Source organism: Leopardus geoffroyi, chromosome C1, assembly GCF_018350155.1.
Source record: "Leopardus geoffroyi isolate Oge1 chromosome C1, O.geoffroyi_Oge1_pat1.0, whole genome shotgun sequence".
Lineage (NCBI taxonomy): Eukaryota > Metazoa > Chordata > Mammalia > Carnivora > Felidae > Leopardus > Leopardus geoffroyi.
In genome coordinates, this window is record NC_059328.1 from 30,444,165 (window position 1) to 30,456,408 (window position 12,244).

The 12,244-nt window shown below is 40.3% G+C and overlaps 1 protein-coding gene across 39 annotated transcripts in view; it reads left to right on the forward strand.

The window, feature by feature from the left end:
- The window catches only part of MACF1 (microtubule actin crosslinking factor 1), a 336,214-nt gene that overhangs the window by 189,616 nt on the left and 134,354 nt on the right, over positions 1-12,244 (forward strand). For 21 of the 39 annotated variants that reach the window (XM_045482240.1, XM_045482241.1, XM_045482252.1 and 18 more), the window contains 9 exons: positions 785-790; positions 1,777-1,929; positions 3,229-3,383; positions 4,992-5,118; positions 5,656-5,839; positions 6,261-6,430; positions 9,753-9,931; positions 10,580-10,718; positions 11,484-11,677. In XM_045482240.1, the coding sequence (XP_045338196.1) occupies positions 785-790; positions 1,777-1,929; positions 3,229-3,383; positions 4,992-5,118; positions 5,656-5,839; positions 6,261-6,430; positions 9,753-9,931; positions 10,580-10,718; positions 11,484-11,677 (1,307 nt within the window). The remainder of the gene's footprint in view (positions 1-784; positions 791-1,776; positions 1,930-3,228; positions 3,384-4,991; positions 5,119-5,655; positions 5,840-6,260; positions 6,431-9,752; positions 9,932-10,579; positions 10,719-11,483; positions 11,678-12,244) is intronic. The other 18 variants (XM_045482265.1, XM_045482251.1, XM_045482266.1 and 15 more) reach the window with 1 other exon arrangement.

Genomic DNA, 12,244 nt, shown 5'->3' on the forward strand with positions numbered 1-12,244 from the left:
GAGTGTAATAGGGAAATTATTTTTTCTATATGAGAAGCCAGAGGATTCCCACATTTCAGTAGAAAATTATAAATAAGAGAACCAGAGAACCCAAAACATTTTTGTAGGTGAAAGTTGGGTATTTGTGAACATTAGTTGATTATTTATTGATTTATTTTTACACTTTCAGGTATTATTAACCTATGAATGGGTTCACATTCAGTGTTTTACCCGGGCCAATAATCTGTTAATTTAATGAACTTGGAATGAAGGATAAAAGCCTGACTTTTTAGATGTTGTCTCTAGAATGTCTCTCTTGGAGGTACTTCAAGTTTGAAGGAGGAATATAATAATCCTTGGCTATTATCTCCTCCCTTCCACAGAGTACCTTCCTGTCTTAGGGTAACTTCTCTGCAATTGTTGTCATATCTTCTCTTCTCGAGGGTCGCTGCTCTGTTCCCTCCTCTCCAGGTCAGGGGCATCGGGTTGGCGGCGTCATCTGGGCATGAAGTCACCTGGGTCTGCTCCTCAGCTTTTCCTCAGCTTGTCCGTCAGGTTCGGGAGCATCTGTCATGGCTTCTGGTTCTTTTCAGAACTTTTACCACGCTGAGCACTTGGTCTCTGGAGCTTGAGATGTTTGGCTGTGGGTTAGACAGAAATTGACATCTTTATTGCAAGGAAACGGAAATGGGTAGACCAGCTGTCAAGTACGGAACAGTGTGGCTGTCTCCCTGATATATTCCATTCCTCTTTCTTAACTAATAAGTTAAAGTTGTATTTCTTCCAATCATGCTCCCGGGGACAGGCACAGGTAGTTTATTTAAGCATTTCTTTTTCTTTACTTGCATATTCTTAATTCTTTAATGGCATTTCTTAACATTATTAACTCTTTACTCTCATCACATCTACTTCCATCCTAAGAAAGTCCTCTTCTAAGGACTTTATATACCTCAAAATGGGCTTGACACATCCTGGTAATACATGAAAGTTATCTTTTACTCTCTAACACAATTGGTAGTACATTGCTACCAATTTTGTGGACAGGAAGTTCATTAGTTTTTAAGATAATTGGGTTTGCAGAGACTTGAGAGTTTCAATTTTGCATGATACTTCTTTCAAACCATTCAAATTTACATGAGCATGGCACAGCAAGACCCTAAAAGGTAAACCCTGAATCATTTGTCATGTCTCCACCAACAGCATTGCTTTATAAACTGTTGGTGGAAGAGCTAAGATCTTTCTCTAGAAAGTTTGACTCAATTTAAGAAAGTGAAATATTAGTATTAGAGCTTGGGAGGTATGATTATTTAAAAATTCTTTAAAGAGCACAATTCTAGCTTCTCCTAAGCAGAAGGCAAGAACTGGCTTCTGCCAGTAAGAAAGCGAATAATAATAATAGCGACAGCAATGTTGTTATTATTGTTTTTAAATTTCCATGCTTTCTGAACCTTATTTGGGGAAATCCCTTGTTAGCTGTGTGTAGCTGTATTTGGCAGCTGGCAGTTCTTTTTTTTGTTTGTTTTTGTGTTTTCATTACTTTTGCATGTGGCTTCATGATTCATTGAAAAGGGCACAGGGAGAAAGCTGAACAATTTGAGTATAAAAGCACTTGGTAGAAGACAAATATCCTCTCCTTTTTTCTTTATCTTTGTGTTTCTAAGATGGCTCCACCAAGGATCCCTACTTAACTGAGAAATGACATTCTCTGAGGGAGTGGAGCACTCAGTTTTCTTTGTTGGCTCAGTCACCCTGAGTAGCAGCATTAATGTCTTTTTTGTGTTTCTTCTCACTTTGTAGGATGAAAAGGAGCAGCTTATACAGTCCAAGAGTTCCGTTGCCAGTCTTGTTGGGAGATCAAAAACCATTGTTCAGCTAAAGCCACGCAGTCCTGACCACGTGCTAAAGAGTACCATTTCTGTGAAGGCCATCTGTGACTATCGGCAGATAGAGGTGAGGAGGTGGAAAGGATACCTCTGGCTCCAGAAGGAAGGGAGGGAGAAGCAAAACCTTCAGGTTACGGGTGTGATAGAGAAAGGTCTAATGTTACAGATTTTTGATTTTTTCATTAGAACTTAAACATTCTTTTAAAAAGGAAAAAAAAAAAAAGCCCAAACTCTATAATCTTGACCTGCTCCCTGCCTCTGTGATTGGTATCATCATCCACCTGATTTCCTAAGTGGTGTCAGAAATGATACTTTGTAGCCCCTGAGCCATATCTTTGGCTTTTCCTCTCTTATACCCCACAACTAGTAGCCATACCAAATCAATACCAACTTGCAAATAAATATCCCTTAGATTAGATGTACTTCTTTCTGTCCCTGCAGCTACTACCCTGATTTAGACCATAATTTCTTTCACTTGAATAATGGCATTAGCCTCCCCAATCAATGCATTCTCTATTCTTCTACCAGAATGATCTTAAAAAAAAAAAAAAAAGAACAATTCCCTAGTTCTATTTAGATGGCCTAAATTCCTTAATGTGGCTTCAAGGTCCTGAATAATCCTTCTTTACCTTTCTAGGCAAGACTGGGTCATGTCCCTTCCATGCATTCCCTGGTAAATTGCATTTGACATACAGTATTATAACTCTTACCCCCACCAGAATATGAGGAATATCAGCCATGTTTGTTAATTTACCATCTTACCATTCTTACATTCAGTGGCCCAGCAAAATTCCGGGCACATAATAGGCTCAGCAAATATTTGTAATGCGTAAGAATGAACTTCTCTGGCACTTTTCTGTGTCTCAGTATTTCTGTCTATAAAATAGGGATGAGGATGTTGGTTCCTTGTCTCCCAAGAGAAAGAATTGATGATTCCAAAATGCTTAAGCCTTTTCAAGGGATTTGAGTGGGATGACAAGAAGGGAGGAAGAGGGAAGTATCACAAAAGCAAAGTTGTGATTATTCATGTCCCTTTAACCTTTGCCCTAATAGCTGTAGATGCAGAGAGATTGTTTCTGGAGGTCTTAAAACAGTCTCCTTAGAACTTTCATATATTAGGTTACTTGACCTGTAATAAACATTTAACAAACACTTGCTTCCTTGATTTCTTTGATGTCTCAACCTTTCTTGTGTTGTATATTTATATAAGGTTATCTTTTCATCAAAATCAGGAACCCTCACTAAGGGATGTCAGATCTCCAAAATGATGTTTTTCTTAAGGATTTCATAGCTTTGGGGTCAGGCACCACATCATACAGGTTGTCGGTTTATCCACTAGCAATAACTTACAAGTTTGTCTCTTCAGATCACCATTTGCAAGAATGATGAGTGTGTGTTGGAAGATAATTCGCAGAGGACCAAGTGGAAAGTGATCAGCCCCACAGGGAATGAGGCGATGGTGCCATCGGTCTGTTTCCTTATCCCCTCACCCAATAAGGATGCCATTGAGATGGCCAGCAGGTAACTTGGTTCAGGGGCCTCTCTGGACTGCCACATGTGCTGCTTGGCTTGAGTGAATTGATGGAGGGATGAATCTGCATTTGCAATCTTAAACAGAGCAGCCAAGTTTTAAAGTTTCTTTTGGGAAAGACCTACTATTAAGATAGCAAGTCTTGTGCTTGCAGCTACATGGTAGGTTTTCAGTAAATGCTTATGTTCAATTCGGTGATCATTCTTGATCATAAACAGTTAACTCTCAGATTGATTTTTGTAGTGACAGTTAATTTTCTTCTTTATATTTTATTAAAGTAACATACATACATATTTTTTTAAGTTTATTCATTTATTTTGAGAAAGAGACAGAGAGAACCAGGGAGGGGCAGAGAGGGAGGGAGAGAGAATCCCAAGCAGGCTCCATGCCATCAGCACAGAGCCTGATGGTGGGGCTCAGACTCACAAACTGTGAGATCATGACCTGAGCCAAAACCAAGAGTCAGACGTTCAAGTAACTGAGCCACCCAGGCGCCCCTACATACATATTTTTAAAAGCTGAATTACACCATGAAGCTTGTAATAAAAACCAGCTATTCCCTCCCCAACCCCAGAATTCTAATTTCCTAAGCCCGCTATTTTCAATCCTTTATTTTGACGTCACTGAAATTTTAATGGGTTTTTTGGAGAGGGAGCAGATAAACTAAATGGGTTTAAAGTCTCCTATTTAAGTGAAGTCCTGGCTTCTAATTTTCTATCCTATTCTTACATGTCACATTTCTTAATTTAAAATTCAAGGTAGGGGCGCCTGGGTGGCTCAGTCGGTTAAGCGGCCGACTTCAGCTCAGGTCACGATCTCACGGTCTGTGAGTTCGAGCCCCGCGTCGGGCTCTGGGCTGATGTCTCAGAGCCTGGAGCCTGCTTCCGATTCTGTGTCTCCCTCTCTCTCTGCCCCTCCCCCATTCATGCTCTGTCTCTCTCTGTCTCAAAAATAAATAAAACGTTAAAAAAAAAAAAAAAAATTCAAGGTAATGTGTGTGTTGAATATGTCTGTGTATGTGAGAGTTTAGAGTCTGTAAGTCTTCCAGAAGTTGAGATTGAATCAGGCACAGGATGCTTTAGAAAAAAACTTCTCCGGTCCTTCACACTGCAGTTCTTTTTTTGTTTTTTGTTTTTAATATGCCAGATAACTTTTTAAGTTGTTCTTAACTTTTAAACATTTTAGCAGTTTTGTGAATATATAGACCACAGTAATGTATTTTTAAGCATTGATATGGATTGTCGTTTTTCAACAATTCCAAATGGGGTTATTTTATCTCTACTTTTCTATATTACTTACCTTCACGGGTGTACCCTCTCTCTGACTTCTCGTGATCATTATATATACAGGTAACATTTATAAGACTGCTAAACATGCTGACATCATATTAATAATACCATTGTAAGTCCAAATTGTTTGACTATGTCAATTAATTTGGTTCTAAAGATTGCTGTGTTGTTAGTATTTGATTACTTGCCTTTCTCTGCTCAGCATATAAATCCAGTTCTGCTAAGGCAATCACATTTTCCCCCTGAAAGGTCTCTAATGTGGAGCTCAGGTTTTAGAATAGCCACAGCCAGCTTTTCTATTGTTTCTAGGGTCGAACAGTCTTACCAGAAAGTGATGGCCCTTTGGCATCAGCTACACGTTAACACCAAAAGCCTTATTTCCTGGAACTATCTGCGGAAGGACCTTGACCTTGTAAAGACCTGGAACCTGGAAAAGGTAATTGTGAAAAGCCTTCCCTCAGGCTCACATCCTATTGGCAAGCTTTTTTCAAAAGGAACTTTTTTTCATTACTGTAAGACTCCTGCCCACCCAAAGGGAGTAAAGTGGAGTCAGGGATGTTTCAGAATTAGGGAGTCCTAGAAACGAAAAACAGCAGCCTGAATGGTTAAGGAAATTCCTGATGAAAACAAACAAGATCTCCTGTTTTCTTGGCCAACTAAAGGCTTCTTCTCACTCTGCAGCTCTTGTATAAATGTATGTTGTACAGGAATAATGGTGAATTAACCATTAGTCAGGGTTGTGTACAATGGGGCACAGTGGGTGCTTCTGGGGTGCTAGTAATATCGTTTCTTGATCTGAATGCCAATGACATGGACAAGTTCTTTTTGTGAAAAAACACATGTTTGCAGTTATGGTATGTGCAGCTGATTTGTCTATATATTAAACATCAATAAAAAGGAGAAAGGGAGAAGGTATTATGTTCCCATTCTGTTGAAATTTCTTTTATTTCCTTCTCTCTGTGTCTCTCTTTAGCTTCGAGCCTCAGCACCAGGGGAGTGCCACCAGGTTATGAAGAACCTCCAGGCCCACTATGAAGACTTTCTGCAGGATAGCCGTGACTCTCTGCTCTTCTCAGTGGCTGATCGTTTGCGCTTGGAAGAGGAGGTGGAGGCTTGTAAAACCCACTTCCAGCACCTGATGAAGTCCATAGAGAATGGTGTGTGCCTTGGCAAGAGGGAGAGGAATGGTGGAATGAGAGCCCTGAAGGGTGCTGCTGGACCCTTCATATAGACTAGAAAGTACCACCTTTTTACCATTTGAGTTGCTAAAAACTTGAGATAGGGAAAAACTTATGGAGATGAATTCTGAAAATTAGATTATGGAAGAAGAGGCCTTATTTGTCATTGCTTATCAGCCTGTCACATTTTCTTGTGGAGATAACATGTTTAGATCCTTAACGATGAGTGTATAATGCAGGGAATTTAGGATCAGGCAGAAGCTTCCCCCCATATAAGGCCTTACTTTCATTTGTGGAATATCAGGCCTGTTGCCCTCTGTCTGAGGGTGAATCTATTATTCTCAGGTTTGTTGATTTCTGTTGTGGTGGTTAATGGTATTCTGTACTTGTGCATTCACAGAGGACAAAGAAGAAACTGTGGCCAAGACGTACATTTCAGAGCTGAAGAATATCCGACTACGCCTGGAGGAGTGTGAACAGCGGCTGATCAAACGAATTCAGTCTCCAGCCAGTTCTAGGACTGACAAAGATGCCCGGCAGGATAGTGCATTAAGGATCGCGGAGCAAGAGGTAAGCATCGAGCAAGGTGGGTGCTGCCTGCAGTGCACATGCTTTCAGAGTGAATGGGTGTCAAGACAATATGGAGCCTAAGACATAAAACAATAGACTCATGGCATTCCTTCTCAAGAGTCCTTCCCTGCAGCCTATAAATGCCTTTACCTGTGGCAAAGAATGATTTCAACTCCCAGTGTGTCGCTGAATGTTGATTAGTTTTCTACACACTTGGGAAGGCAAACTGACTGGCAAATTGTTCTAAGCACTGTATTTGGGCTACATATTTTAAGACTGCGTAGTAGAGATGTTACTGTCTGCTCAAAGTTTTGGAAAACTTTGGAAGTTAAGTGATATAGTACTTAACTATAATGAGTTTCCTGAAAAAGTAAAATGCCATCAAAATGTAGGGCAGTGTTTCTGAAGTAAAAGCAGCAAATATTAATTGTTTTGCTATGTGCTCATAGGTATGTAAAGACCAGTAAGCCAAAGTCCTTGCTTTGGGCTTATAGCATAGTTTAAAGAAGAATAAAAGGTTGAAGTCACAATTAGAAACTTGAGTATAAGAGATGTCATAAGATAGTACCTAGGATATTTACAGATTTCTAAACAAACATTGCTATAGGAAGTTTGAGTATTATTAGACCATTTCTACTTGGGATGGTTTGAGAGCTCTTTAAAGAGTATAGGGGGTGCCTGGGTGGCTCAGTTGGTTAAGCATCTGACTTCAGCTCAGGTCATGATCTCGCGGTTCGTGAATTCAAGCTCCGTGTCGGGTTCTGTGCTGACAGCTCAAATCCTGGAGCCTGCTTCAGATTCTGTGTCTCCCTCTCTATCTGTTGCTTCCCCATTTGCGCTGTCTGTCTCTCTCAAAAATAAATAAACATTAAAAAAATTTTTTTAAATAATCTTTTTCTTCTTTTTAGAGTGAGTTCTGTACATGATACATTTTTACCCCTAAATACTTTAGTGTGCATTTTCAAAAATCAAGGGGAGTCCCTTATGTAACCACAGGACAATGATTAAAATCAGGAAATGAACATTGATATAATGCTGTTATCTAAGACTTTATTAAAATTTCATCAGTTGACTTAATAATGCCTTTTTTGGGTATTCTCCACCCCCTCCAAATTTTTAGTATAGGACTCAATCCAGTACCTATCACACATTGTGTTTAGTTGCTGTGTCTCTTTAAATTTCCTTAAACTGAAATAATTTCTCAACTTTTTATCATCTTTCATGACCCTAACATTTTTTTAAATGTTTATTTTCGAGTGTGCCTGCATGCACGTGCAGGTGGGGGAGGGGCAGAGAGAGAGGGACACAGAGTATCCAAAGTGGACTCTGCACTGACAGCAGAGATCCCTATGAGGGGCTTAACGTTCATGGAATGTGAGATCATGACCTCATCCAATGTCAGATGCTTAGCCAACTGAGCAAACCCAGGTGCCCCAACCCCACCCCTAATGTTTTGAAGAGTGCAGGTCATTTATTTTGTAGGCTATTCTTTTCTTTGTGTTTATCTGAGGTTTCTTCATGATTAGATATAGGTTACACATTTTTGGCAGTAATACCACAGAAATGATTGTGTGTCCTCAGCACATGATATCAGGAAGCATGTGACGTTGATTTGTCCCATTACTGGTGATAACTTGTATTGCTTGTTGCTCTTTTCCCCTTTGTAATTACTACGCATGTTATGGGGGGATACTTGGAGACCATGTAAATATCTTGTTTTACATCACACTTTCACCAACTAGTTTTTTAGCAACTAGTGTTGATTCTTGACTGAATTAATTATTAGTATGACTATTGCCAAAAGGTGATTATCTAATTCTGTTGTTCCTTTTACGTTTTAAAATTTCTATTCTATGCCCTCCTCTCTTCCTTTTTTAAAAGTTATTTATTGGGGTGCCTGGGTGGCTCAGTCGGTTGGGCATACAACTTCGGCTCAGGTCATGATCTTGCGTTTGTGAGTTTGAGCCCCACGTTGGGCTCTGTGCTGACAGTTCAGAGCCTGGAGCCTGCTTTGGATTCTGTGTCTCCCTCTCTCTCTGCCCCTCCCTCACTCATGGTCTCTCTCTCTCTCTCTCTCTCTCTCTCTCTCTCTCAAAAATAAACATTAAAAAATTTTTTAAATAAAGTTATTTATTTATTTGAGAGAGAGAGACCAAGTGGGAGAGGGGCAGAAAGAGAGGGAGAGAGAGAATCCCAAGCAGGCTCCCTGCTGTCAGTGTAGAGCCTGATGCGAGGCTCAGTCTCAAAAACTGTGGGATCATGACCTGAGCCAAAACCAAGGATTGGACGCTTAACTGACTAAGCATCCCACGCGTCCCCTTTCTTCATTCTTTATGTCAGTATGGACTTATGGATTCTTATGTTAATGGTTTATAAGTTGTTACTGTCTTTATTTTGATGTCAGAATTTCTCAAGGGGCTATTGAGAGCCCCTTCAAGCTGGTATCTATGTCATTTTAACATGTCCCACCATTCTTTGAGTGCTTTCTTATTTCTTAACAAAATGAGATATTTCAGGTTCATCTTGCCTTTGCCAGCCCTAACCCTGGAATCAGCCATTTCTCCAAGGAGTCCTGCTTCCTTTAGGTAGAGAATGCTATTTAGAAACCAAGATCTACATATAAGCATGCTCATTATCATTGGGGTGTCATTGTTTCTAGGCCTGCTCAGCAGATAGAGCTAGAAAAACACATACTTACAAACGCATAATGCACACACACATACAGGCACACCCCAATGTTACACACATGCATACTTATATGTATACACATATATGTGTATAGATGTGTGTATCATTATATTCACATAAATGTATCACAAAGGTAGACCAATATATTTATCTATCAATTTTTCTCTCTCACACACACACAGACATAACTGTGAATTCATATGTATCTGTCTCCATTTGGTTCCAAACCAACACCACAGGTCTCATTCTAACTTTTCTCATTTCCATATTTGTAACTTCCTTCCCTAAGACTGAGAAACCCACTTTATGTTATTGCTCAGTTCTAGCATGTAGAGATGAGTAGGTTTAGAATTGCTGAGTCAATGCTACTAGAAAAATTCCACAAACCTACTAACTGGAGTTCAGTGTTTATTTATGGTTCCTTTTGTCTTTAGCCTGCACATTTGTCTATAGTCCAAATATTGTGTTCAGGAAATACTTGTGTGTGTTCTTCCCATTCTCCCCCTTCAGTGCTGTTTCACAGTTTATTCAACTAGTCTCCCACATATGGGCATTTAGCTTGTTTGCAGTATTTTGCTATTACTTCTTTGTTCAATTCTGTTTCCATCTTTGTTGTGTGTCCTATTCCTGACAGCGTACCCAAGAGGACTTACAGCAACTGAGGTCAGACTTGGATACTGTTTCCACGAAATGCAACAGCTTTCTCCATCAGTCTCCATCTGGTTCGAGTGTCCCAACTCTGCGCTCAGAACTCAATCTGCTGGTGGAGAAAATGGACCATGTGTATGGTCTCTCCACAGTCTATCTGAATAAGTGAGTAGGCTGCAGGTTTGGATCCAGAGGGCAATGGTTTCATTGGAATGAGAAGGGGAAGTGCCTGGAGTGTTTCACAAACAATCCAGAGAGGTTGCAGATCTTGAAGAGCATGTACCCATGAAGAGAGACCTTGGCTTTCGCTCCAAGTAACTGGAGTGGGTTCCTTGGGGTGCAGCAAACAAATGTCAGTGATACAGAAAGAGAGATGGATTTGCATTGTTAGGAGTATTTCTCTTTGATTAGATAGCTCTGAAAAAAAGAAAGGACACTACACAATGAAAATTTTAAATTTTCAGTTAAGCTAAATACAGTCTTTGAAGATTTTCCCTCTATCCATCCATGACCTTGAGGAGTCACAGATCTTAGACTCTTCATAGTGTTGAGTGGGTTTCTGGCCTTATGTCATTTCTCCCATTGGTCCACCACGTGTGTGTGTCCCAGTGTCACCTAGAACTTTATTTTGAATTGGCTGAAATTGGCAGCACATATATCATGCTTTCTTATTTTTATAAAACCCTGTCATCATCTAGTAATGGTAAAATTGATTTTAGCAGTACATCTTGTGAACCTCTCTATAGTGCTCCAAGTCTGTGGCCAAGCTCTTAAAATGTGTGTGTGTTAACGAAGGTGACCTTCCCCTCACAGGCTAAAGACAATCGATGTTATAGTGCGTAGCATCCAGGATGCTGAACTCTTGGTCAAAGGTTATGAAATCAAGCTGAGTCAAGAAGAAGCAGTACCAGCAGATCTCTCTGCTCTGGAGTCTCATCGGTCTACGTTACGGGTTGGTTGCTCTGAGTTTCGTAGGAGCTTGACTTAACCTATCCATTGCTTTGGGTTAGCAGAGAAATGCAATTTTGGACAGCATGACAGTGATTTAAATTTGCATTTAAACTGGGCAGGATAGGGGCTCCTGGGTGGCGCAGTCGGTTAAGCGTCCGACTTCAGCCAGGTCACGATCTCGCGGTCCGTGAGTTCGAGCCCTGTGTTGGGCTCTGGGCTGATGGCTCAGAACCTGGAGCCTATTTCCGATTTTGTGTCTCCCTCTCTCTCTGCCCCTCCCCCGTTCATGCTCTGTCTCTCTCTGTCCCCAAAAAAATAAATAAACGTTGAAAAAAAAAATTAAAAAAAAAAATAAACTGGGCAGGATAGCATATTTAATATATTTTAATGTGGATCCAAAGAAGTTGGGACTGAGAAAAATATCTAGCTGGAAAGGGAAATAAATGACTGCCTTTCTGTTTTATTTTCTGTGATTTCCATAAAATCACAGCTAAATCAGATACAATCAGTAGTTACACTTCTAAATTAGATAGCCAAGTTTCAAACACTAATTCTTTGCACATCTCTGTAATGTACTGCCTGCCCTTGGCCTCCCTGTGTGCATGAGGACTGTGGAGGCATTTCTAGCGCAAACATAGAGTTTGGCTTGTGAATCCCAGATACAACGCGGAGCCAGTTATAGGCTATGTTCTTGTTTGCTACCTTAGTCTGAGTCCTTTTTGGCATAGAATATATTTAACCTGTTGCTGTACTTGTCCTTTTATAGCACTGGCTTAGTGACGTGAAGGACAAGAATTCAGTGTTTACAGTCCTGGATGAGGAAATTGCCAAGGCCAAGGCAGTGGCAGAACAACTGAGTCGTCTGACTCCAGAGCGAAGCCTGGATTTGGAGCGCTGTCAGGAGAAAGGCTCCCAGCTGCGGGAACGTTGGCACCGGGTCATTGTCCAGCTCGAGACCCGGTGAGTGGTGGCCTCACCCTTTTCTCCTATTAGGATTCAGGGACTAGGTTTTAAACAGAAAGCTGTACATTCTTATTTAAAGGCAGGATGTGATAGAGAAGGGTACAGATTAAATGAATTCTGGACAAAATGAATGACAGAAAATTGGGACCATCAACCCCAAAGCAGACCTGAGGCTGCATTTGGTGAAGCAGTGATAGTCCTGTTAGCGATGCTTCTCCTGTACCAGTTTTTCTCTAGTTAAGCCATGACGACAGTGATGTTTTGGGATATAAACTGGAAGGGTGATAATCTTTTCTCAAGGCTAGATCTTGAGTTCTGGTTCTTGTTTTATTAGTTTTGAATCCAACTATGAGCCATTTTTCATAGTGGAGCTTTGAGGAATTTCTTGCTTCCACTTTCATTTGCTAATTCAGTGGTTTTTATTTCTTTTACTTGAAGTCCTGCTTCTGATGTCTGATTTGAATAGGAAAGACAAAATTACCTTACTGAGGCTAGTCTGGATAGGCAAATACAGAGAGGGAGGAGTTATAGTAACTCAAAAGTTTGGATTGATACTATGTAATT